We start from the raw sequence: 27,812 nt of genomic DNA, 5'->3' as shown, positions 1-27,812 counted from the left end.
CTTCGTGTTGGGGTGGAGTATAGGGTGGGGGTAAGTTGGGAATGTTTGGAAGTTTGTTTGTTACTTCAAGACTGTCATATGTTTATAACGGACACGAACCACTGTCTTTGGTCGAAGTTACCACTTCACCATCTCTCACTGATTGCTACAATCGTACAGACCCCCATCATGTGTGATAGATATCCTGTGCACAGACTCACGGGACACCCATGCGCCACACCAAATCCCTGAAGTTCCTCACCTGGAACGTGAATGGGATGGGGTCCGGGATTAAACGGCGCCTGCTTAGGCAATTTCTAAATAGACACTCCCCTGATGTGGCCCTTTTGACAGAAACCCACCTGGCCGGATCACACTGTGCCTTTTTTCAGAGGACTAATTACCACCTTGCCCTTCAGGCGGGGTACACAATGGGCTCCAGGGGCACCCTCATCCTGATACACAAGCGCATTCCATTTACTCAGCAATTGGTTGAGCGCGACCCAAGGGGTCGATACGTGTTCGTCATGGGGACCATCTGGGGTCAGACGATGGCCATTGCCGCAATTTATTCCCCACCCGGGTTGGGACAGGAATTACTGGACGATCTTACTACCCTTATAGGGAAACACCATCCTGATACGTTCATTCTGGGGGGTGATTTTAATGATACCATGAATGATAACTTTGACCGTTCCCATCTCCGAAATCGCAACCCTGACACCTCGACTAGATTGGCCAGTTTTGCATCGGCCCTTGGGCTCCGAGATGTATGGAGAGAGTTACACCCGACTGATAGGGAGTACTCCTTCCATTCCGGCGCTCACGGCTCCATGTCCAGACTGGACTACTTCTTCTTGCCACATACCGACCTCCATAGGGCAATGTCCGCAGATTTACTCCCCCGGGGCATTTCGGACCACTCCCCCCTCTTAGTTGAATTGCGTATGCAGGGTCCCCTTCCCCCTAGAACGTGGAGACTTAACAATTATTATCTGGGGTCCCCGGAACTGATAGATCGCCTCGAGGAAGTTTCTGGTGAATATTTCGAAATTAACGAGAAGTCGGTGGACAGCCCCGTGATATTATGGGAGGCCTATAAAACAGTGCTAAGGGGTGAAATCCTTTCTTGGACGACACATAAAAGAAACATCCGGTTCCGGGAAATATTAAAGGCCGAAGAGGAAGTGAGAGACAGGGAGATTGAGCATATATCCGATCCTACGCCTGAGACCCACCGATCCCTCCAGCGCGCCCAGGAGTGCCTCCGTAACAGAACGATGGATGACGCCAAGCAGGCCCATTGGCAGGCTAGGGCGAGGGTGTATGAACTTGGGGATAAGTCGGGTAAACTGCTCGCTTGGTTGCAGAGGAGAGACGAGGGGCAGCGCCATGTCCGGGAAATTGTCACGGCACAGGGCGACATCCAACATTCGGACTCTGGGATTGCCGAGGCCTTCACAGAGTTTTACGCAGATTTGTATCAGGCTCCGACCTCACCGCTAAACCCCTGCCTCCTAGATGAGGTGACGCTGCCGATCCTTTCGGGGCAACAGAGGGACCAGCTGGACTCTGCTTTATCAGAGGCTGAGATTGCAGAGGCACTGTCTCAGCTCCAGTCGGGAAAGGCACCGGGCCCGAACGGATTCCCAGTTGAAACTTGGCAGAAGCTAGGAGTAGACAAAATGGCCGGTCCTCTACATAGGATGTTTCTTGCTGCCCGGGAACAGGGTACCCTCCCACCAGATCTTTGCAAGGCCACCATTGTGGTCATTCCCAAGCCTGGCAAACCTCCACATGATTGTGCTTCTTATAGACCTATATCGCTGATTAACGGGGAAGCTAAGGTCCTTGCTAAGCTATTAGCGAATCGGTTGCAGTTAGTCACATCCTCCTTGATCCATCCGGATCAGTGTGGTTTTATGCCTGCCAAATCGACTCGGATGAATCTGCGCCGCCTCCATTTAGCATTGGAGAGATCCCCGATTATAAACGAACCCTTGGCCTTGTTGGCAATCGATTTTGAAAAGGCGTTCGATTCCATTCGATGGGACTACCTTTGGGAAATAATGCGCCGCATGGGGTTCGGAGAGGCCTATTTAGGCTGGGTGCAGCTACTTTATGTTAACATCAAGGCGGAAGTGAGAGTGAATGGCTGGTCCTCTGGGTCCTTCCCCCTGGGCCGTGGTACGCGACAGGGATGCCCTTTGTCCCCTCTTTTGTTCGCCCTTGCTATCGAGCCATTAGCTCTTTGGCTTCGCCAAAACACCGCCTGGAGAGGATTCAGATGGCCGGAGGGACACGAGGATCGTACATCCCTGTATGCGGATGACCTCCTGGTGTACCTGGGTGACCCACTAACATCCTCTGCCATTGTAACGCAAATGTTAGTCCGCTTTGGGGAACTCAGCGGACTCAGAATCAACTGGGGGAAATCAGTCCTCTTTCCGGTGAAGGGTGGGGAACAGGCAATCCCCCAGGACTGCCCGTACCGGGTGGAACGACAGGGGTTTCGTTACCTGGGAATATGGATATCCGGGGATTTAACAAGCTATATAAGGAACAATCTCCGACCAATCACAGACCGCTTTATTGTTGATGTCCGGCACTGGAAACTCCTCCCCCTGACACTTATGGGAAGAGCGGCACTTTTTAAAATGATGACCCTTCCTAGATTCCTCTATGTCCTTCAAAATGCCCCACTTAAAGTCCCCGACTTGGAGTTCCACCAGGTGGAGACACTTCTCAGAGACCTCATATGGGGGGGAGGCCAGTCACGAATTGCGTTAACTACACTTCAAAGATCTATTTGGGAGGGAGGAATAGGAGTTCCCCGCCTTCAAACGTATTACTGGGCATCACAACTGGTGGTGGTTAATGACCTTCTCCACGGGGACCGAGACCTGCCCCATATACGGGCTGAGATAGCCACTATGCGCAACACTGACCCGCTGCTTCTCCTCTATCAGCCCCTTTCGAGAACCTCTCCGCCCACAACCACTACGCATATGATCACAGTGTGGAGACAGGCACACCGATTCATTGGGTGGGAAAATAAAGCTACTAGAGCACAACCCCTCTGGCGGAACAACAACCTAGCTGAGACCCAGAAGTTGGAGCCGTGGCCTAGGTGGGTGAATGCGGGGATTGCCAGGATTGGGGACATGCTTACACAGGGGTGTTTGGCCTCATTTGATGACCTACAATTGCGATTCCAGATTCCGAATACGGAACATTACCACTACATTCGCCTCGCCCATGCTTTGAGACCCTACCTGACAGCAGATACGCAGTTACCGGACTATACCCCCATAGAGCGTAACATCCTTCCGGCGCATATCCCTACCAAATGCACTTCCATCCTTTACAATGCTATATCCTCCTTTGCTACCCCCGAATTGAATGAACTAAAGGCAAAATGGGAAGTAGATGTGGGGGTGATAGATCCTGAGGATTGGATACAAGTCCTTATGCATCCCCGGGAAATCGCCATTTCCTCTAGGCTTCGATTAGTGCAGTTGAAAATACTACACCGGGTTTATTACCCTAGGACACGTCTATATGGCTGGAAACGGGCTTCTGACCCAAACTGTTTGCGGTGTGGGGATGGGGAGGGGACCTTTATTCACATTTTGTGGCTGTGTCCCCAGATACAAACTTTTTGGAACGCATGCTGTAGGGAACTCTCCCGAGTTCTGACTCGCACCATACCACTGGACCCAAGGGCTTTGCTTCTGGGCGTGCCCGATGAGATAGAAGCTAATAAGTGGGAAAGATTGCTCCTACACACGGCGATGGGGCTGGTTAAGCGCAATATCGCGCAGAAATGGGGTGCCCCTGACTCCCCAACGCTGGAACAATGGAAATTGGATATGGACATATGCGCTATGATGGAGCGTAGGATTTACTCGGCGCGAGGCTGTCCCAACAAAGCGTCGAAAATATGGGACAGGTGGGAGGAAGGTGTGGCCTGAGTGTCCCATGTACAGGCGGGGGAATGTGCACTGGGGGTTTTGTTTTGTGCTTGTACCATACTATACATTATTGCATGTGATGAGATGATCGCTCAACTGTTGATGCTCAGGGTACCTTTTCTGATTGTGAACGACTATGACAGTCTGAAGTTGTTTTTGTTTGCTTGTTGCTTTGTTATTATGACCATTGTACTATGTTAATAACAATAAAATACTTTATAAAAAAAAAAAAATGCTTATGGTAAAGCCTGTGCAATAGGCTATTGGGGGGGAAAAAAAACATTTTTTAGGTTTACAAAGTTCATTTTTTTGTGTAGTTTTTATCTGTCCATGAAGTTGTTTTTTAAGGAAAATCTGATGTATATTTTAGTAATGAGTATTCATTTTATTGGAAATTGCATGAAATGAATAGGGTTTTTGGTTTTAATATTTATGATCTGCGATTAACTGATATATTGGAAGTTTCGTAAAACTTTTTTATTGTTATCAATAAGGGTTTCTTTTCTGTTTTAGCTCTTTTGATGGGTTCTTTGGATGTACTGTTAAAGGTTGCATTGCAGCCAGGTAACCAATAAAATAAACTTTTAAAAAAAAATAATGCATTTTGGAACTTTCATTGTTATGTATTTATGAAGTTGCATTTTAAAACTGATATCAAAGGTGTTTTATGTGCTTTTATTGTGAACAGCTGAAATAAAGGTTTTTGATGATAAGGGCATCCCACGTTACTTTTTGCGGATAAAGTAGTAGTATTGGTTAAACCGGGTAAAGAGGTAGTGAAGTCTTCATCTGAATTTGGTGGTTTCTGTGAGGATACTGGTAAATAGCGGCTCATGATGGTACGGCAAAATAATAAAGACGAACTTGGATTTGTAGTAAAAAACGAGGCACTTGAGTTGGTCCCGAGTTATGACTATTCAGCAACCTGCTTCACTTCAAATCCAACTTGGGCATCTCTGATCGTAAAAAACGCTCGGACAAAAGAAATCAGTTCACAAGGGCTATTTGCTAACGTTTATAGGAAGATTAGCAGTGTGTCACTAAAAGCAGCTATCACATCATTTAAAGAGCAAAAGACGTGACTCAAGTCATCTATGGTACTGAATGAAGAGGGTTACCTATACATGAGTGTATGCATTTTATAAGGAAAGACCTTCCTACAAATACTTTTGCAGGTAACTAATAAAGCAGTGGCTAATAATGGTCCAGAATGAAGCAAACATGGAATGGATTGGAAAGAAGTGTAGGTTAAATGGTGCCAGAGCATGGGTTAAGATCTAGGAGGGAAGGGGTTGACATTGAAATTTATAAGCAGGCGCTGGAAGTAGCTGCTGTGTGTTAGGCTTGTCCAGTGACTGGGAGCCACTGATCGTAACCCAGGATCTATTAAAGTTCAGTCTCACAAATAGAGTGCCAGAAAGATAATGGAACTTACTTTTTTCCCCAAATTGTGAAATAAACCTAGAAATGCATATTGTGAGCCCCTTTTTCCATTGCTGCCTTGTACACTATTGCTCACTATTTGTTGAATTCTCGTTCTCTAGCCATGTTGCTTTACATGTCTTCTATTTTGACATTCTCTTTAAATTTTTTTCCCTTTCATTTCTTTTGTCAGTCTTGCTGCTACATCTCATTTAGTCTTTATCTTTGCCACTACACATCATAACTCTGCTACTACATCTGTTACTGCATTAATCTCCGTTACGGTTTCCCTTTGTCACTTTTTAATCACTGCTGACACTTCTTTTCTGTGCTGTAACCTTGCTTATTTTTCTCTGCTGCATAATGAGACACTAGTACATAGCATGCAAAACAACTAACTTTCAAATGAGAAGGAACTATAACTTTATGTCCAGCAGATATGACCATTCATTCTTTACATGTCATCTAGAGGTTTACAAATGTACCTTTTTATGCAAATTCCAAGACTGAGTTAATGTCCGATAAGTATAATTGTGTTGCGCCATTTGACTTGGGAGCAAAAAGTAGCTCCTGGGTAGCTGTTGGTGTCAAGCTAACCAGGCTCTCTTGGTCCCTATCCAGGAGCTAAATAGCTCCCAGCAATTTCAAACCCTGGAGGGTGAGACTAAATTATATAAAGGAATTACAGAAGAATTAATGTATCTATAGTGATTTGCACAATATTTAATGGTTTAATGGAATGCTCTCTGCGACATTGGGAGGGCAGTTTGTTTCACTGATCCCAGTTCAATAGGCTGAACAGATTCTTACATATATGGTACTGTTAGACAGGTGGAGAGGCCTACACCTATGGTGATTGCCTATTTGGACTGAATGGTACCAGGCAAGCCATTTTATTACTTACATTTAGTTGCAGTTTTTTCTTAGAAGAGATAAATTACTAGGTTGAGACTTGACCAGCTATATCTACAAGGTAACACTGTTCGATGGAGAGAGCAGTACAGGCTTTGTTCACTGTGCTCCTGTGGATGTCTGAAAGCACTGTACACTTTTTGCTATTCTGTCTTTGGTACCGCATTTCAAGAAAGACGGTTGGTGCCCATGCCAACAGCAGTAGGCTTTTAGAATTAGATGTTATCTCAACTCCTGACCTTGAGGGACCAGCCTAACCTATTCAAGTGAGTGACTTGCATTCGGGCGGCATTGAGAATATGGTCGATTAGGGAGCTTTTGTAATCTTACATTTTTTTCTCACAATCTTGTGGTATGCCCGTGAGATACTGAGTACCCAATATTTTACCTTTATGCTACTACTGTTATCTTGCACTCGCAGTTTATATGTCGTATGGAATTCATACTTTGTTATTATTCAAATGTATAGAGAATCCCATCTAACTTAATCAACTGATGTAGAACTTATTGACATTGACTTGACTCCATTGTATTTACAATACATATACACAAATATATATATATATATATATATATATATATATATATATATATATATATATACACACACACACACTTACATGATGTTTTCCACTGATTTAGGTTTAATGAAAACAGCGATTGGATAAAGCTGTGCAATCTGCAACCTCTTTATTGCATTCCCCGACACATCAAGAATGCAGTGCTTGCCCTAAAAGAAGCAAACCAACATGAACACAATTACAGTTAAAGGCGGTAGTTTAAGCATCACAAGATTACACTTGTACAAATCTATAACTTATTTCAAGATATTAAAAAAATCCAACACAAAAATTGAAATATTATAAAATTGGTATTCAGTTAATAGCACAGTGTACAAAGTCATAAGCACTTTTCCATGTTTCCAATGCTTTTATAATTATTGCTGACGTTTAAAAATTCAAAATACATAACTTGCTTGTTAGTTTCTAACAGCAGAATTTAAATTGCATCATAATTAAAATACATTAAATTATAAGGGTAAAAAAGAAGGTTCCTATGTATTTGAACTACAGCTGCTTAACATGAATATGGGGTAACATTTTTTTAAAACTTTCTTTATTGCATTTTAAAACTCAACCAACCGAATTCCCAACAAACCACCCCCCTAGCCACCTTTCCCTCTCTTGTCGCACAGCACAGCTCTATCTTAACAATGTAGAAAGTTAACGTACAGAAGTGTACCATAGTTCATATCCCAACACGCTTTTTATTTGCTTCCTCGCTCTCACCCCGCCACCCATGTGCCCCGTCATTCACCATCATCCACATTCTCTGATGCCCGCTAGGACTGATCCATCTTAAGCACATATCGGCGAAATGGGGGCCAACAGTCCCATGGTTGACTATTAACAGGAAGCATTGCCGCATATCTGGTTTCCCTAAGTTTACACAGTTTCATATGTTCAAACCAGGCTGTGAACGTTGGAGGATTACGCTTGCCCCACGATCTAGCTATCGTGTACCTGGCAACAACCGACGCCATGCCCAACAATTTTTTCTCTGTTCGAGTTCCACCTTCAATTAATGCCAGAAGCCATAGTGCCAGTGAGAATGTACATGTGGTGGAAGGCATCTCCTTCATTGTTCCCTCAACATTTCTCCAATAAGATCTAATGTGTGGGCAGTCCCATGTCATGTGGTAAAAGTCCGCCAGCTCCCTACCATACCTCTTGCAAGCTAGCACATTCTCAGGGTAATAATTGCTAAGTGTTTGTGGCGTATAGTAGGCCTGATGCAGGAATTTGTAATGGACTAGCCTGTATCTAGCGTTAAACGAAATCTTCCTTGTTTGGATACAAACCAGTTTCCACTGTTCTTGGCTCAATATCAATTCTAAGGAGGCTTCCCATACAGCCCGGAATCTCTGCATCTGTATTCCCTTCCTGCTTCTAATCATAGCATAAATAGTGGCCATTAGTTTGCCGGTTATCGGCTGGAGCACATACCGTTGGGTTTCATGCGCAACAGGGGCCACCGGGAAATTCTGCCATTTCGCCCTCAGTATGCATCCAAGTCTGTAATAATGTAGCAGAGTCACAGCAATACGCTCCCCCTGTGATCGCATTTCGCACCATTGCTTGAACCTACCGTTTGTTACCAAATCCCCCAATTTCTGTATCCCCAACCTTTGCTAGTGTTCCTTGAATGACTTCTCGTGGGAGAGTGGGATGCCTATTACATCATATACCGGTAGTTCTGGATGGTAGTCCGGAGAACATTTTAATATTCGGGCTAACTGCTCCCAAGCCCTACAGGACACGAGATGGGTGGACCTCATTTCTCGGATTCAGACCCCTATGTCCCCAGAGCAGACCCAATAAATCATTCGGGTATGAGACCGCCCTGGCTACTTTTATGTGCGGGGGGTTAGGGAGTGTTAAGCCCCAGCTGGCAATATATTGCAGCTGAGCCGCTAAGTAGTATACCTGCAAATCCGGGTATTCCAGTCCGCCATGTTCATACTTGGAGGTTAACGTATCGTACGCTATGCGGGGTTGCTTACCAGCCCACACTAGTTTAACCATCATCTTCTTAATACGGGTCCAGTACTAGGTCGGGGGCCATATTGGTACATTATTAAAAATGTAAAGCATCTTGGGGAGCATGACCATCTTGGCCAGGGCGGTAGGAGCTGCCTGGGAGATCAGGAGCCAAATCCACAACTCCACCCTCTGCTCCAGGCCCTCTAACACCTTCATATAGTTATCCTTATACAGTGTTTCTGCCTTCGTAGAAATCTCAATCCCCAGGTAACACAGCCCTTGTGGGCACCACCGAAACTCTTCACCCACATCTTTCTGTCGCACCCCCGGGGTTAAAGGGAGAACCTCAGATTTATTCCAATTTATCCAAAGTCCAGACAGTTCCCCGAATCTGATCACTTCCTGGGTCAACGGCACCAAGTTCGTTGTGGGATGTTTAACATATAATAAAATATCATCCTTGTACAACGATATAATAGTGCGCGATGCGTTCACCCAGATCCCTCGCTTCTCCCGGATGCGGCACGCCAGTGGCTCCATAGCCAAGGCGTACAGAGAAGGGGAAAAGGGGCAGCCCTGCTGAGTACCCCGCGTGGGTAGATGAATTCTGAGATCATCCCATTTGTATAAATGGCCGCCCAGGGGAGCTGTATACAGCTGCTTAAACCAACTGATATATGCAAGGCCAAACCCAGACCGTCAAAGCACTTCAAAAAGGAAAGGCCACTCGATAGAATCGAAGGCCTTGTCTGTGTCGAGTGCTGCTATAGCTATAGGGACCTCAGGGTTCACGTTATGCATAATATGGAATAGGCGTTGCAAATTATGTTGCGAAGATCGGCCCTGGATGAAGCCTGCCTGGTCCGGTAGGACCAGCGCTGGCATGTGCGGGATCGGTCAGGATCCTGGCCAATATTTTATTATCGTTATTAATTAATGACAGTGTTCTATAAGACGCCAGGTGTCGGGGGTCCTTGCCAGGTTTGGGAAAAACTGACACTAATGCTGACCTAGTAGTTTCGGGAAGTACACCCTTAGCCATGGCTTCATCATATACTCGGATAAACTGGGGTACTAGAATATTTGCATATGTTGTATAAAATTCAGCTGTTATCCCATCTAGCCCCGGGGCCTTAAGACTCGGGAGAGCCTTAATCGCGTTATGAATTTCCTCTTCCGTGATTGGGTCATTTAGGGCCTCCCCCTGTTCTCGATCCAGCCACCCAAGCGCAATTTCATCCAGATATTGCGCAATGGCATTGTGTCCCGCCATTTGTCGGGATTCATATAGCCGAGAGTAGTATTCCCTAAACTCCTCATTTATCCCGAACAGATCTTTAATAGTGTTCCCATCCTTCCCCATGATTGGGGTATTTTTGTGTTCCTGTTTAATAGCCCATGCCAACGTTCTGCTGGGCTATTCCCCCCCTCCCCATACCTCATCGCCGCCATGGGGTCGCCTAGGAACTTTTCTTCGCTGGCTGCCAGCTGTTTATACTCTCTATGCTCCTTCAGCCTGCGCTGGATTTCGGGAAAGTCTACCCTGCCCTGTTCATTCTCTAACTCTCGAATAGCATCTCCTACCCGCGCCATGGACCTGCGGATTGATTTTAACACCCCTCCTTCTTTGGATATACAGCAACCTCTTATATAAACCTTGAAGGCCTCCCATATTGTGCTCTGGTCTGGGACTGAGCCTTTATTGGCTTGAAAGTAGGTATCGATATCTTGGCTTATTTCCTCCCTGAACGCCATGTCTTGCAAGGCAGGGGCTCTAAACTGCCACCTAAGCTGCCTATGTGGACTGATTGGGGGACTAAATTGAGCCAGTACAGGTGAATGTACAGGTGAATGGTCAGAAAGAGTACGGGAAGTATATAGGTCATTATGACTGATCTGGCAAGGGAGCTGGACGCCATAATATAGTCAATTCTCGATGAGCTATGATGTACCCCAGAGTAAAAGGTCATGATATGTGGAGATTGCAGACCACACCTTCGCCGCATGGGGAAGCACCTGCTGTGATGTTGCGGATCTGTCCATCTCCAAGGTGAGAGCTAAGTTAAAGTCGCTGACCCAAATTATCTCAGTCAGGTGCGTCTGTATTAGGGGCATAGACATTTATGAGGAGATATTTCGAGCCACAAATCTCTCCCGCCAAAAACTGCCCTCAACGTCCCCTACCTGCTCATGCAGCCTCAATTGCAATGAACCATGTATATATGTAGCAACCCCTCTATCTATCTATCTATGTATTCCCCATCCAGGTAGCCTGGGAAGCGGGGCAGTTTGAGCTAAGTGTGTTTCTTGCAGACATAGGATATTGACCCTGTGGGCTTTACTAATGTTCGCTATTATACGGGTCCTCTTCTGGGTGGCAAGTCCCCGCACGTTCCAAGTCATCACTGTGAGGGGCTCACCTTGCCTACCGCCATGGCAGCCATCCCATATCCAAGGAGCACCCACCCTCATGTGCACCTCCAGGCGAGCCATTGTTTAGAGTCCCCAGTGCTTTCTGGACTCCGGTTGCGCAAATAAGTCTTGCGAGTTGTGCTGTTACACATTCTAGCATAACTGCCCACAATTCTCGGATTAACTAAACTGTGGCTAGGATCCCCCCACCTCCTCCCTTACCCACCCACGCCAGAAACTATAACCTACCGGCATCCATCCTTCCCCCCCAACCCTCCCTACCCCTGTAACCTTAACTAAACTGTACCGCAGTATCTGCAGCTGGTGGGGGTCTGAGGACAGCCCCATCGCTCCTTGTGACAACAGCCAATAAGAAGAAAAAACATAATTTGCCTTCCTTTACTCCAGTTCCCTATAAACTGAATAATATCGAGGGCCCACCCAGGAACCCCACTGTTCATTTTAAAGGATATCATCGTTGGGTCAGGGTGAGTGCCGCGGCAGCCCACCCGGTTTCAGCAAGTTTCTGGCATATTGTTCCACAGCCTCCGGTGTAGTGAAGAATATGGTTGAGCCATTATGTTGCACGCGGAGCTTAGCCGGGTACATCATAGAGTATTTTATGTCTTTACTCCGCAGGATGTTTTTCACAGGTTGGAATGCTTTTCTCTGGTTTTGAACCGCCAGACTGAAGTCTGGAAATAGCCGTATGACGGAACTCCCCCATCACAGCTTTTTCTCTCGTGCTGCTGGCAGTATGGCATCTCTATCCCGATAACAAAATATCCTAGCAATTATGGGATGTTCAGGGACCCCCGGGGGCGGTTTCGCCGGCAGTGAGCGATGCGCACGTTCCACCATGTACATACCGGACAGCGGAGGATTGTCCAACACATCAACCAGGCGCTGCTCAACACATTTTCCATATTGTCTATATGCGTAGACTCCGGGACCCCCACAACGCGTATATTATTCCTCCTTGAGTGGCCCTCCAAGTCCTTGTTCTTAGCTGCAATTTTTTTTAACCATTTGCTGTAAACTAACCACTTCGCGCTGCAGGGATGTTACGTTATCTTCGGCTGTCCCAATCCTCTGCTCCGCCTCTTCCACGCGCCCACACAGTTTCTCTATCTGCGTGAATATGGGGTAAATTAAGACTGCTCATTCCTATGCTCCCTCTTCTTAGATTACCTTCCATGTAATGTATAAAGAGTATAAGCTGTAAAGTGCCAATTTCATTGTGGTGTGTGAGAGAAACCTGAAGGTGTCTCACCCGCTAGTCCCCGGGGGATCTGTCATCCAGATGGCCAGGACACAGCCATTGCTTTTGGATCCAGTTCCTGGGGGTGGACCAGTGCATCAGGATCTCCTGGATGAGGGGTCTTCAGGGAGTGGAAGTGGGACACCGGATGGCGAGACACAGTATTCCCTTCCCTGTAACACCTTTTACCCATCCTACCAGGTAGGATATGTAGTGACTTTACCCCCGCCACTTTTCCAACACAAACACTTTCCCACAGACAACTCACTGTGAGCAATAATAGACTAACACCCGAGCCGTATACCTGACATGACCCAATACAATGGTCAGGGAGGGTAGGCAATTACTGACCATTGCACACACACCTGACTTCCATCACACTTCCCCACATGGATAAAAGGCAGAGCAAGAAAGCACACAGTCCGATTGAGGCAAAGCACACGAGGAAGATACAGTTCCAAGATGGCAGTTTAATACGAGGCGGAAGACGGCAAGACCGAAGAGGATTGCAAGAAGGGAAGTGCCCTTGACCTTTTCACTGAAAGACTGCATCTTTCATGAGCCTTCGAATATAGGAAACGTAAGACCTGGAATTAAAGCTGAAGAATCCTGCATTGTGTGTCAGAGGTACCCGGGGCACTCCTGCGTCGATAGTCAAGACGGGGAGATGCGTTTGCCACTGTAGTACTGTCCTTGGCTACTACAACAAAGCAGCAACAGTGAAGTCAGCACAGCCAGTGAGGTCAGCACAGCCAGTGAGTTGGGGAATCTGATACCAGACCGGTCTGTGTGGAAACAAAGGTTGCAAGCAGCAACATTGTATAAAGAATATTATTAAAACAGCAGATGAGTGAATGAACTTTAAAGCTAAAATACGATACTGTAGACAGAGTGGTCCTGCATCACGTGGGTGCTCATTCGAAAGTCTCTGTTAGGTATCCAACCGAAAGGGTGCGAACATTAAAAGAAAGAATTGTGAAATCAAAGTCGTCCAGCAACGGGTCAAGCCAAACCCTGTGCACATTCGAAACTCTTCGATACTTGATGAAAAACTGACATTGGTCTGAGCTCGGCTGAGGGAGACTTATTGTGCCGAAGGGATCTGAGCCCAGCTGAGGGGGATCCAGGGTGAACCGCGAGTCTCCCAGAAAAGAATAACTTACGAACATTGTGTGAAAGGTGAAAGACAGGCTCAAGCCCGGCAGAGGGAAGCCTGAGCAGACATTTATGCTAAAAGGATCTGAGCCCGGCTGCGTGGGATCCGGGGTGGAGAGTGACTCACCCGATGTGAATACTTGTGAAAATCTAAAGAGAAAAAACAACTTCTTGTTTATTTAGTTGCATCAGGCCCTTTGAGTGAAGAGACTTTGAGAAGCAAGGAGACTTACGCTCCGAAGGCCGTGATGCTGATGATAGGACTGTAAATTTGTGCTACGCTCGAGTGAACCGCCTTATCCCGTGCTCAACATGTGGGGAAGGGAGGCGAAGGGCCTGAAAGCCTGACATATCATTTTGAATTATTTTTCTTTCTTTCTTTGATAACATTATTTCCAGCACTATCTATATTCGAGGTAAGGATTGGCAATAGGTTTTTTAGCATAGGCCCTTTTATTTTGACAAGACAACACTAGGACTGCGTTATTATTATTTGATGGTCGTAGCTAGCTCCCATCTGTAGATTTAGTTTAGATCAAGTTTATCATACCCTTTTTGAAGCTCAATAAACACCCTTGAACTGTGGTCACTTGTGTCCGTCTTACTGTTGATGCCATGCCTTCCTTAGAGATGTCAACAGAAAGCATACGCCTCCAGAGGTCGACTTACCAAGAAACAGTCAGCCACCATGGGACAAATACTTTTTTAAAGCTAGTTTTAATGCCTGTGGGCACTAACATGGCATCCAAGGTCCACGTTTAAAGAGTCTTTCAAGATCAAGCTAACAATGAGTTCAGACCATGTCCCTAACCCGGCATAAAAACTAAATGCTCACTTTCCTTAATCTGCGTCTGTACCCCACTGTGGGTTGTTTACTAAATGGCAGGGGCTGAACAACTGCATTGATCTAACAACTCAGGAGAAGGAACATGACATTTCTTCTATCATTGATTCCGGTCTGCTTTGCCAAGTACGGATGGTCAGAACAGCATGTTCCTCTCCGTCTCTCTTGACACATCATAATGACACTAAGAGTTTGACCATTTCTTAACCAAGTCCCTTTACATTATAACCAAATTGTATCAATGTTAAACAAAAACTTGTCAATGGGGCTGCCAACCAAAATAAACAAGACTCCTGCCCACTTTTCTTTAAATATTCGTTATTGATCAAAGGACAGTAAGGAGAATTTACAAAACCTAAAACAGATATTCTAAGTCAGGGCCCTCTCCTTGAGTGTTCCTAACATTGACTTTTCAAAATAAGAGAAATGGCCCAGAAGATGGACAATTCTAGCTCGGGACAAGCTCCCATTTCATGATGTTTTGCAAAATGTGGCTACAAAGGACCCCCTCCTGCATATCCATAAAAGGAGGCGAGACAAACCTAAAGGGCTCTGTAATGCAACCATTCCAAGTTTGAAATAAACAAGATTATTATTGGTCTATTAGGGGGCATGGACGATCCACATCAAATATTTAGCTTTCTTTCACCTGGAGCGGATCTATCAGTTCGCAAGGTAAGAAGTAACAGCTCCTCTTTGTATTGAAGAACTAGGCCTTGTTTTAATAAGGACTTTTTAATTTAAATTAACAGAGCGCACTCCGTGCGTGATTCCACTCTCCTGGTCCCGGCTTGCAATTAGGCCCTTTTAGTTTACATTAACAGAGCGCACCGCGCGCAGGAGTCCCCTCTCCTGCTCTGGTCCCTACTCCCTAACGCCCACTTCCCTGATTGGCTGTGCGTAACCTTTTGACACAGCCTCCCAGGGCAGCCCTCTGCCCGTGCAGCTCCTGCAGCGAAGGGCCCAAGGCAAAAAGACAGCTCCTGAATTAGAGGCTCCAGTCAGGGTCTGCAGGCGTCAGCATAGGAAGCCACCACCTACACCCTCCAAGCCATACCACTGCTTCCACTTTCCTGCAACTCTTACACATAATAAGCCCACCCTTCTGCCTTGCTAACCCTGGACTAGAAGTGCGAATCTAATCCATAGACCCACCACCATAGCCATTTAACAGTGGCTACATAGTCATCTACCATACTAGCAATTACGAAAGGTCACAGCATCCTGACAAGACCCACGACAGGTAGGCTGCCATCAACCAGCATCAACGGATAAGGTAGGAACAATCTATTCCATCTACAACACATATTGACACCATCATACAAACCACTCGTACCATACTGCACTATGAAACTTGGGCCTCTCTCCCACTGTACAGGACCCCTCCAGGTGTGTCCCCTGTTTTTGAAAGTGTACTGAAACTGCTTTTGAACTGCATTTGAAATTACTTTGAAAATGCAATTGAAGCTTGGGCCTCTCTCCCACTGTACAGGACCCCTCCAGGTGTGTCCCCTGTTTTTGAAAGTGCACTGAAACTGCTTTTGAACTGCATTTGAAATTACTTTGAAATTGCAATTGAAGCTTGGGCCTCTCTCCCACTATAAAGGACCGTTAAGTGTGCCCCCTAGTTTTAAAAGTGCACTGAAACCGCATTGAACACCGCTTTGAATCGCATTTGAAGCTGTGTTTGAAACCTGGGCCTCTCTCCCACTACACAGGACCCTTCTAAGTGTGACCCCCCTATAGCCTGAAACTGCATTGAAAATGCATTTCAACCATTTTGAAATTACTTTGAAATTGCATTTGAACTTTAGCCTCTCTCCCATTATTTTTTAAAAATATATTTTTATTGGTTTAAAAACAAAGCTTTAATTTTTTTTTTTTACAAACATCAATTCCTTCACAATTTCACAATAACTCATTAAATATTCCCAGTCCTGCCAGGCCCAAGTTAGCTGTTGCATCTTTCTATCAACCAGTCATTAAGATTGAGGTAAGTTCGATTTCAACAAGCTCTCAATCACTGTTAAGAAAGATGTGAATGGGAGTATCAGTTTCATATCAGTCCCATTAAACATTTTCTCCCACCATTGTTCAGCGCATAATGAAGGATGTTCCTCAGCCCATGAGCCCAGGTGAATTGATCGCGCATCTCTTATTTGCCACAGAACAGTACCAAATGTTTGAGAGTCTCCACCTCACATGCACAGAGTCTTCAAGCTGTGTCTAAGGATGTATTACAATCCCATACTTTAAGCCGCTCTTTAGTTTTGAAGGGGTTCAATCTAAACAGCATAAACACTCTCCTTGCGTTCGCACTCGGGAACAGGCCCATGTACCTTTGAAGTTCATTAAGCGCCCTTGCTTCGATCGGTGCAGCAGCCATCAGAGTGTTGGCAGATCTTTGTGCACATGTCGCCGCCCAGTCAGCATGCCCGATTTTTAGCTTTGCAGCATCAGGATTGTCGTGTAATGTTTCTAAATTAATATTGAACTCCGCGAGAAGATCTTCACAGCGTTTGGCCCACATTGATACCATGTTATTTCCCTCAGAGGATACGTCATGTAGGATCTGAAACTGAGGAATGTTCTCGCGTTTTCGTGTTTTGCGAAATAGGGACAAGAGGCTCCAAAAAATTCTACCATGCAATGAGGTTAGTGCCAGTTCATACCTTATACGTGTCGTGGACAGTCCCTTTGGCAGGCTCAATGCTTTGGACCAGAACGTATTCTCCAATGTGGACCACAAGGACTCGGGACATCCCAGCGCATTTTCAGCTCCATACGTTAGAATTGGAGAGACCTTTTGTTGGTAAAAGTTTCGAACTGGAATTAGAGAAAACCTTCCAAATTTTTTATTTAGAAGAAGTGCTTGATTGGCAAGTTGGTGACATTTCCTCCTGATTTTAGTGATCCACGGACCGTCGTTTATATTAGAGCTTATCCGCATGCCTAGATATTTTACGCTGCTTGACAAGCCTAACGAATCATGGCCCAGCTTCCATGTAACTTGACTTTTGGTTTTGTTTCGAGCTGTTCTCAAGTTGTTAAGCACCATGATTTCACATTTGGAGATAGTAATCTCCAGTTGATTCTTGGTCACATATTTTTGTACTGCATCTAACTTTCTCTGGAGACCAATAGCTGTTATATCTAGTACAATTAAATCATCTGCGTATAAGAGCCAACTGATGTGAGACATGTGGAGTTTGGGAGGAAAAGATTGCACAGAATTTATGACGTCCCCAATGTCTGATATAAAGACATTGAGATGGCAGCGGCCAATGGGCATCCCTGCTTCACACCCTTGTGTGTCTTGATCTCTTTGGAGAGCGTTCCTGCTTGGTCTAGTCGGATACGGATCGATGTTTCTGTGTGTAGATCTTTAATTGCATTTGCCAAGCCAGCTGGACAGCCCCATAGCCGCAACTTATTCCACAGTATTTCACGATTAATAGTGTCAAACGCATGGGAGAAGTCGATAAAAGCAAGCTAAACTTTAGTGTTGGTACGTATGGCCTCCATCTTCAGCAAGTTTAGAATAAGTAGATTCAGCGAGCATCCAACGTATTTAACAAATCCAGCTTGTCTTATGTCTACCCGATTAGCCTTTATGGACCATTCAATCAGTTTTCTTTGTAGCACTGTAGCATAGATTTTGCCAAGAACATCCAGCAGTGCCACTGGACGGTAGTTTTTAGGACAGGCTCTATTTCCCTTCTTGAAAATAGGTACGATTATAGCCGATTTCCAGGACCTTGGAGTCTGCTGTTGTACTCTTATCCTTTCAAACAATTCCAGACACACGTCTGCCCAGATATCGGGATGTTGCTTGATTGTGAAATTCGTTAGACCATCTGGTCCGGGTGCCCTGGAATTGTTTGCTTTTTTATTATGGCCGTGATTATCTTCTTTTGAAGAATATGTGTCCCAAGATGATTCAGTTGGGCAGATGGAATTGGGGAGACATTAGGTTTACTGTAAAGGGTCTCATAATGTGTCTGCCATTCAGCTTCCTTCACCATGCAGGCTTGGAGTGACATTTGAGGTGCTTCAAGGTTATTAATAATGCGCCAAAAATCTCCACTTTTTTTTTTAAGCACATCAACATCTTCTCTGGGTCATGCTGTAACAGAAGGTGCCTGTGACCTTTGAGTCAATTTTTGTAGTTTTGTTTCGCCAGCTGCTTTTTCACTTTTCTTACTCTGGAACATTTTGTTTTTACGGATTGTTGAACGCATCAGACGTTTCCTCTTCAGAACTTCTAAATCGAAGCAATGGGTATTTTTGAATGACTGATTTTTAAGCCCTATGTTTTTTGCTATTAACTCAGATAGCAACGATGCATATTCCACTGTTAAGCCTCCTTTGTGAAATTGTTCAGATAAATACGCGACCTCATTTGTATCTAGCCGCAATCTGATTCTACTAGCTTCCGCCACTACCTGTGTTGACCACTCTGAACCAGGCTCGTTACTAAAAGTTGAGAACTCGATTTTTAGCATCTCATGGTCGCTGTTGTGCATTTGAACAACCTCTAGAGATTTGACCCGTGAGTGAAGAGCGTCCGATGCAAACATATAGTCAATGGTGGATGTAAGCTCGCCTCGTTGCCATGTTGAACCAGGTGGAATGTCTCCACGGGTACATCCATTTAGCATCGTGATGTCGCAAGCTTTTAATTCTTCCAACCATTCTTTTGCAAGGCTTGCTTTTTGTGATTTTAGCGGCTTAAAGTAATCTATGTTGATATCACCGCAGATTATTATGTTTATTGGTCGTGTGGATTCCATCAAGTCGTCAATAATTATGGAAATTTGATTTATGAAGGAAAACGTGCCAGCCCTCGCATGGTTCCAATATATATTTATAATATATATACGATCCACACAAACCTTTGTATCATATTTCCCAATCTCAGTCACCTGGATGTAAAATGAGTAGTTTGTTGATTTTAAGAGATGGTAGCCCGAGGATCGCCTAATGAGCGTCACCAACCCCGCCATAGGGCAACCCTTTTCTAATGTAATGGCAGGATTGAGAGCACATTCGAATTCTGAGACCACAGGTAGAGTGCCCATCCATGTTTCTTGCAAGCAAGCTACATGGATTCCCTGCAGCCAATTCGAATTGAGCAAATGTACAAATCCCCTCGTGTTCAATGATATAAATGTACATGATAAATTACAATCCTCGATCTGGCATTAGCTTAGTCTATTGTTATTCAGTGATTTTGCGAGCCAGGTCCAATTGCCAGTTTGATCCTTAGTGACAGGGCTGCTTAAAGGTGTGTTCACAACAGTCTTGCAATTGTTTCCACCATTTATGGTAATTCTAATGTCCATCTTACTACTCGAGGCCTCAGGATGGGTTTCAGCAAACGAGACCTTCGGTGAACCAAATTTTGAGATGCCATGTGGTTTCTGAAAGACGAAGTTCTGCTTATGAACTGCCTTGTTGATGTTAGATGAGTTGTCGAAATGCTCATTCTGAACGATAGAGGCGGACGTCCCTTCACTTGTGTGGGCGGATTGATCAGATGTCGTAATCTCCTTAACGTGTTTCAGGATTGTCTCATTGAACCTGTAGGTTTCGAAACCCAATGATAATAAGACGTCTGCAGCATCTAAGATTGCTCCTGCAATTATGTCTGAGGTTAAGTGCAGGATCACCTTGTCATTCCGTTTTTCGTCGGGGAACTCTACAATATTTACATCCTGAGAACCCAATGATCGTAATTGAGGAATGTAGTGTAATCATTTTATCACATTTGTACGATTCAAAATCAGGCTATCACAAGGATCAATTCTCTCCAACAAGATCTTTGATACAAAGATGTTATTTTCATGAGTTTTATTTTCATGAGACTTTGTTGTAGCAATGGAGTTGTCGGTTATCTCCGTAGCGTATTTGTCCTTGGTCCAATGTAGTGAGTGTTTTGATGATGTTATTGAATCGTTGCCATGTGTCTTCTCATGCCCAGCACTTACCACCGCAGGTGCTTAGGCTTCATAATAGACAAGGTAGTTCTTTGTGGGTTAGCCCCTATTAAGTCCCTTTTTTCTTGTAGGGTAAGGAACACAGGACTTAGCGGCGCTGAGTCACTTGTCGAGTCAACAGGGTTCTCAACAATGAGTGAACAGGTTCTATCGCTGTTACACACAGCTCTGTCGTTGATCAGCCCTTCCGAGGAAGTGAGCACAGATTTCCTAGGTAGCTCGGCCCCGCTCTCGGGTGACAATGTAAGAGTGACCTTTCTCAGTGATTCAGGCGGTTTGGAACTGTCTGATATGGACTTTACAGCGGACAGGGCGAGCGGCCTCTCACTATCATCACTTTCTGAGACGTTGTACACGGATAAATCCAATAGAGCGTCCGAGCTATCCTGCAAGGCATCATCGATCTGAATGACTTCCTTCTCTGTTAGTGTAGGCAGTGGAACAGTCGTCATATTCTTGTTCTCAGGCGCCTTTAAAGGGGGACGAGTATGGAGCCTCTATCTAAATCTTCCTGCCTCTACTCTCCGCCCTCTGCAAATCATCCAGAACAGGACTGCGAGACTTGTCCTTGGCCTCAAGCCCAGGGACCGTATCTCTCCTGGACTGAAATCGCTACACTGGCTCCCTGTGGCTGCGAGGATTAAGTTCAAAACCCTCTGCATTGTCCACAAGGCCTTCTGGGGCCTGTGGCCAAAATACCTTCAACTCTCCCTTCCTAAATATCTTCCTTCTCTAGCACTTCGTTCTTCCGCCTCCAACTCCCTCAGGGTCAGCCGCTTCTCCAAGCAACGAGTTGGGGGGAGATCTCTCTCCGCAGCAGGGGCCTCCCTCTGGAACAGTCTTCCTGCCTCCCTGAAACTTGAGAACCAGCTCCGGTTCCGGAAGCATCTCAAAACCTTCCTCTTTGCTTCTGCTTTCTCTCCCCCTCTCCCCTGCTAAATCACTGAAACTGTACTGAATCAGCAACTGGGCCACTCACCATTCTCGGTCCTTGGCCCAGCCGCTCTCCCCTGCACTGCGGGACGGTCTCTGTATCCCTACAGCGCCCCTTCCCAGCACTTGTCTGCACTTATCTTGCACTTGCCACCAGCTGGCCCTTATTATTTATCTTGTTCGTTACTAACCCTGTACTGCACTTTCCCCTCTCCCTTTCCCCCCTCGCACTTTTCCCGTCCCCCCTACCCATGCACTTGCGCGATCTGAATGACACCTGGCCTAGTAGGATCGTTGTCTGTCTCCCCTTGTTCCCCCCTCCCTGCCTCGTCGCGCCTTGAAACACTTTTGTATAGGCGCGTTACAAATGCCATATCATATCATGGTGTGTGTCCACCTTCTCTACAAATTGAACCACTTTAATGTTTTGTAGAAATTTTCAAGCCCCACATGCTTGATTCATCTTCCTCCCTGGAAGGTTTTTGGATTTCTTTGTAGTTTAGGTTGCTGTGTCTATTTCGTTGTTGTCAGAGAAAAGTGAGTTCCGCCATTAAAGATGGGAAATAGTTCAGCCGTCTTGGAATGAGCTGACTCGACAACCACTTCCTCAGTGTTAGGTATCAGCACAAGGTTAGGATGTAATGCGGATGCTGCTACTTGCACGCTGAGTTGGGCCAAATTGGCTGTATTTCTTGCCTGAAGGAAGACACTGTTAAAGGAAGTCTCAGCCACGTTTCCCGGCGTGACGATACAGTCTACAGTGTCAAGAACAGTGCAACCATTGTTAGTGGGCAAACAGCAAGCAGCTGATGGTTTCATCTTTTCAGTGTTGGTCTCCAAGATTGGGGTTTTTACTTCCTTAGACTTTTGTGCCATTCTGATATCATTTGCAGCCTGCCCCGCTATAGACAAAGCAGGGGTAAGATTTGGGACGTCGGAAACCAAGCCCTGATCAATGCGCCCCGACTGAGCATCTATTATCAGTGCTTGAGTTGGATCGTGGAGGTCAGTATCAGAAACAATTGGACATGGAGGTTGTAATGTCGGAGATGCATTCCTATGATTATGACGGAATAGCGCCAGAGCCTCTTTTGCGACCTCTGCCAGTAGCTTTTTGTCAAGTGCATCATTTCTTTTTTGATCGTTCACAGATCAGAGTAATGTCATCATCTTATGAGTTACCTGTTCTTGCTTGTTGGTTTGTCTTGACTGCAGCTATTCCAGATATATCAATTTAGAGTTCATTAGTGCTACCAAGGTTGTTACATCCTTAGTGCCATCAACAATGGACTCATAGTTTTGTGAATGGCACCATTGAGATAGCCATTGAGGAGGTTATCAGTGCTTGTAATTCGTTGAATGGCACATGGTCACCTGAAGACAATGGAACCCGTAGGCTATGAATTGAGTCTTTGCTAGGTTGTTTTTGTTGAAGAGTGGCCATGATAGACCTCCTTATTTTTGGGAATGGGCGATCCACAAATGAAGAATCTGATGTTGAAGAATCATCTGAGATCGAATCAGCACTGGATCTCAAATGTGATGTATTTAGTACACCATGTTGGTTTAAAGCATGAATGTTCCGATTGCTATTAGATCTTTTTTGAGAATCAAGCACTGTCGACGGAGAAGTCTGAACAGACTTGTGGTTAGATTGCCCTTCACCTAGTCTCGGGCGTTTATATGTGACTCTTGGCCAGATATCCTCATTAGAATTAGAGATGCTGTTATTATTTCTCTTTAAGGACATTCTAGTGCCAGACTAATTTTCTAGAATAGGATCAGGTAGGTGTTTCGGTGTACGTGCTTATTTATTTGGAGCAGATTCTGTAACACCCTGTTTACCACATCCAAGGAGTTTCTCCGCTCTGAACTGCCTACTGCTGTGAGTGCAGGGTCCTGCATCGTGGCAGAGCAGGGGGCTATAGAAGCAGCATTAGAAGATCCATGTGCGTCATTACACAAAGGATTAGGGTCAGTACCAAACGTTTCCACTTGACTCAGTTGGTCATTAGAATCAACAGGCGCCAGAAGGAACGGCAATGGAGGCGCATCAGCAGTCATGCTCGAGCAGCCAAGGTCCAAGGGGGCGTCCCCCACACCGCAGGCTGCGAGCACTGCCACCCCACCAGCCGGTCGAGTGGCCCCAAAGCTATAGTCCCGAGGCGGGACCCAACCCGCGTCCCCATGGTGCCGTTCGCATGCGGCATCAGATGCTGCAGGCCCCCTAGCCGCCTCGCAGCCTAAGCCAGAAAACACAGCCGACGCGTGAGCTGCCCCCGCCAGGCTAGCCGCTAGAGGTCCGCTGCACACCTCGCCATGTTCAAATACCCGCGCAGCCAGGACACTCAGGCAGTCTGGCGCAACTCCACCTGTACGGGAGACACCCAGCCCCACCTGGAGCCCAGGACCGACCCCCGACGGAGGCCGCAACATACTTGGCACAAGCACTGCATCAATCCGCGTGGTAAGTGCAGTGTTTCCAGTGCATATTGAATCAATGCTCGTCTCGTGAAAGACTTGTGAGTCAGTAGCAATTTCAAGAGCAGTAGTATAATTCAAGCCAGAAACAGTAATATCATGTTCGTGTACCTGAGTGGGTCTTTCTTCAGAGTCCGAAGCACAGTAGTAGTAGCGACTAGCTTGGGATTGCCTAGATCGCTCTACCATAACGCCCTCATTCCTGGCACAGCGCTTAGTTTGCGCTCAAGTCCGTGGGGACAGGAGTGTTGTATTACCGGTGATCATTGTGGACTCTGTGAGTTTATGATTTCAGTGGATACGCTTCACCTCACCTCGCCCCAGCCACTCGCAAAACAGCCAAACAGAAATCACCTCGCCCTTTCGCCTGAGGGCTTACGCCGCAAGGGCGTTCAAGGCGGCCTTTTGTAGTCAGTCAGCTGGTAATCCTTAAAGGCACACGCACCTTGAGGCAATCACAGGTATATTACAGGCAGTTTGTCCTTCTCCTAGCTCCTCTGCAGGTCCACTCGCCACAGCCAAACAGAAATCTCCTCGCCTTTTCGCCTCTCTCCCATTATACAGGACTCTCGATTCTCGGCGTGCTCTCCTGTAATATACTGCTCCCTGAAACCTAGGCCTTTGCACCTCAATACAAGACGCTCAGGTCCAATTTATCTCTCCTGTATCAACGTGCACTGTGAGAAAGACTACTCTTGCCCCCACCCCATCTCCTAACTTAAATCTGCCACAATGAGACCAGAGCCTCTCCCGCTATCCAGGTACCCAAGCCTAGGTGTTCAATTGCTGCCTGGGTCTCCCAGTCTAGGCGTTAATTGCTGCTGGCCACTCAGAGCCTTGAAACTTCCTCCCGATATCTGGGCGTCAATCCTGCCTTAATTCCCACCAACCCCTTTCAAATCTAAACATCCCCCGTCACCCGGGCGTCTCCAACCTGATACTTGATCACCCCTGCCATTCTGCAAAGCAAAACTCTCTCACCATAGATTCAGATCCCAATCTTGATCACAGCCTGCCTTCCAGAACCGAACCTACCCAATGCTGTCCAAGGATCAGAAATCAAATGTTTCAAACAGCTTTGGTTCCCGCCAAAACCTACATCGCTTCGGACTTCTGATACCACACACAAGAATACATCTCATTGTAAACCCCCCTGTAAAATTCTGAACTCTCCACCTCTTGCCCCTTAGTCGTGTAGATATTATCAGTAGCTGCTACTACTGAATCCTAGGAACCGGACACCCAGGACATCCAGTAAGCATCTAAGACTATAACTATTACCTTAATCCCCTCCAGTGTCACCTGCACCCTTAGCCCAATCCATACGCCCTACCTCTGGCGTACAATACCCCAAGCCCTCCTGTTGAAAGAGGAACACCATACCCAACAGACTGAACAAAGACAAACCCTCGAAAAACCCCAGACAGAACAACTTAAGAGGATTGGAAACAACTGACAGAACAAAATCCCACTGACCCTAGACCCAACTGACCAAACAATATTTAAATAAATAAACTAGCAAATTGAAGATTAAAATCAACACTAGCCTGGCACAAGGCACCACAATAGGAAACTGCCCCTATAAACCTAACACCCAGACCAACTCCTTCCAACTAAGACCAAAATGACCAGACACAGAATTGGACGAAGACAAAGAGAAAAGGAACATGGTACAAACAACACGGATACACAAGCTCAACCGGCCCCAGTCGAAGACGCCTTCAATACAGAACACACCCAGCAAAACAATACTATTGATAGAACAAACATCACCAGAGAAAAATCCTTATCCTTTACGCCGTACCTCGCACGAACCAAAGAACCTAGATACTCCAACAACAGCAACTTTTCCAGATGGATAAAAAGCACCAGAACAACGGAACAAAAGAAGAAGGGAACAGAGAAGAGAATGGCATGACACCAACCCCCTTACTCCCTACATCACAAGAATAGATGGGCACTATCGATACCCACACCAAATGACAACAGATGAAGAAACAATAGAAGTCAGCGACCCAATTATCAATCTCACAGACCGATTCAATGACGAAGCCGCCTTCACAGAACCTCTACCGCTCGGAGGCAACATAAAAGCACCCCAACTGAACACCCTCAAGCCAAAACCGGGAGCAAAAAAGAAACCAAATGACACCAAAAAGATCCACTGAAATCTAATCAATGCAAGATCAATGTTCAAACACGCCACCGAAATCTACAACCTCCTAAGTGACAGAGGCATCGACATCCTTTTCGTAATGGAAACATGGCTAGACGACAACTACAAGATCACCCTCAATAACTGCCTGCCTGATACCTTCAAGTGCATCCAAGTAAACAGGAAAACAAAAAGGAGGTGGTGGACTAGCAATCATCCACAACGAACACCTGGAAATTAAAGCGGAACACCCATTAAACATCAACAAATGTGAATCCCTAATCATACGTCTATCTACAAATCCCAGAACAAAACTGAAATTCATACTGATATACAGACCACCAACGTACGATGGGACCTTCATAGGCAACTTCATAGAAGCAATCACCAACCTAGCTATCTAGCGTAACCAACTCATTATCCTCGGAGACTTCAACATCTGGTTCGATGAAGAAACCACAACCTCACAAAAATCTCTTACCGGCCAACTAACAACAATGAAACTACATCAGCTGGTCAAAGGAGCAACCCACACGGCAGGACATACACTAGACGCAATCTTCGCCAACAGAAAACTAATTACCACAGCACTACAAATTCAGATACTCTGGAGCGACCACCTCATCATCCCCTTCGTAATCACACTGCCCTCGCCAATAACCATGAAACAAGAAAAACTACCAATCATCAAGAAAAGAAACTGGAGAAGCATAAAAAACTAACTTAACGGAACGACTGGAGATCACCAAAACAAACGACGATCATGGGCGAAGCAGACCTTGACACTAAAATAGACATACTTCACAACTGGATCACCACAACAATCGAAAAGATTGCAAAAGAAAAAACGTTCAATCCATCCCGCAAAAGAGCAACGGCAAAATGGTTCACCCCACTACTAGGCACCATGAAAAGGAAAAAAATTAAGTCTAGAACTAGAATGGAGGATCAATAAAGATTGCGGTAAAAAATTCAAACTTCAAAAACATACCCGTTCATCCAAAAAGGAAATACAAAAAGCAAAAAGGAAATACTACGACAACAGAATCCTCAAAGCACCAAACACCCAAAAAGAACTGTTTAAAATCATAAATGAAATTAAAAACCCTCCCGGCTGCAACAACACTCCAATACCATCGAAGAAACTATGCAATGACTTTGCAGACCACTTCAAAAATAAAATCACGACCATCTAACAGACCATTCAAAACAGACCATGCAAACACTACACTGAAGACACTAACCGATGCAAGCAACACCAGAACAAACTCCAAAACTTCCAGCACTATCAGTGGAGACTCATCAAACTCGTAAATCAAAGCAACAAATCTGGCTCCCCCGCAGATCACTGCCTCCCTGACATCTACAGATCAATCCTCACACAAGGAACACCAATGGAATACTACAGGAATGTCCTCAACCATTCAATCGCAACAGGAAGAGTGCCTCAAGCCTTCAAATCAGCATACATCAAACCACAACTCCAGGATACAACAGGAAACGTAGAGGACCTCTCCAACTACAGACCCATCTCTAATATCACCTACCTAGCTAAACTCCTGGAAACACACACATATATATATATATATATATATATATATATATATAGAGAACAACCGAAGATTTCATAGAAGAACATCACCTATTAAACCGGGCACAAGTAGGCTTTAGATCGATGAGAAGAACAGAAACAGCACTCATTTCAATCTGGGATGATCTAAAGGTGAACGCAGATTCAAACA

At 45.5% G+C, this 27,812-nt stretch overlaps 1 protein-coding gene across 28 annotated transcripts in view; it reads right to left on the bottom strand.

Annotated features, from left to right (window-relative positions):
- Window positions 1-27,812, bottom strand: part of DLG1 (discs large MAGUK scaffold protein 1) — a 2,685,689-nt gene that overhangs the window by 113,708 nt on the left and 2,544,169 nt on the right. For all 28 annotated transcript variants that reach the window (XM_069618589.1, XM_069618591.1, XM_069618601.1 and 25 more), the window contains one exon: window positions 6,908-7,017. In XM_069618589.1, the coding sequence (XP_069474690.1) occupies window positions 6,908-7,017 (110 nt within the window). The remainder of the gene's footprint in view (window positions 1-6,907; window positions 7,018-27,812) is intronic.

Source organism: Ambystoma mexicanum, chromosome 10, assembly GCF_040938575.1.
Source record: "Ambystoma mexicanum isolate Mex_15411 chromosome 10, UKY_AmexF1_1, whole genome shotgun sequence".
Classification (NCBI taxonomy): domain Eukaryota; kingdom Metazoa; phylum Chordata; class Amphibia; order Caudata; family Ambystomatidae; genus Ambystoma; species Ambystoma mexicanum.
This window is presented reverse-complemented; position numbering and strand designations above follow the sequence as displayed.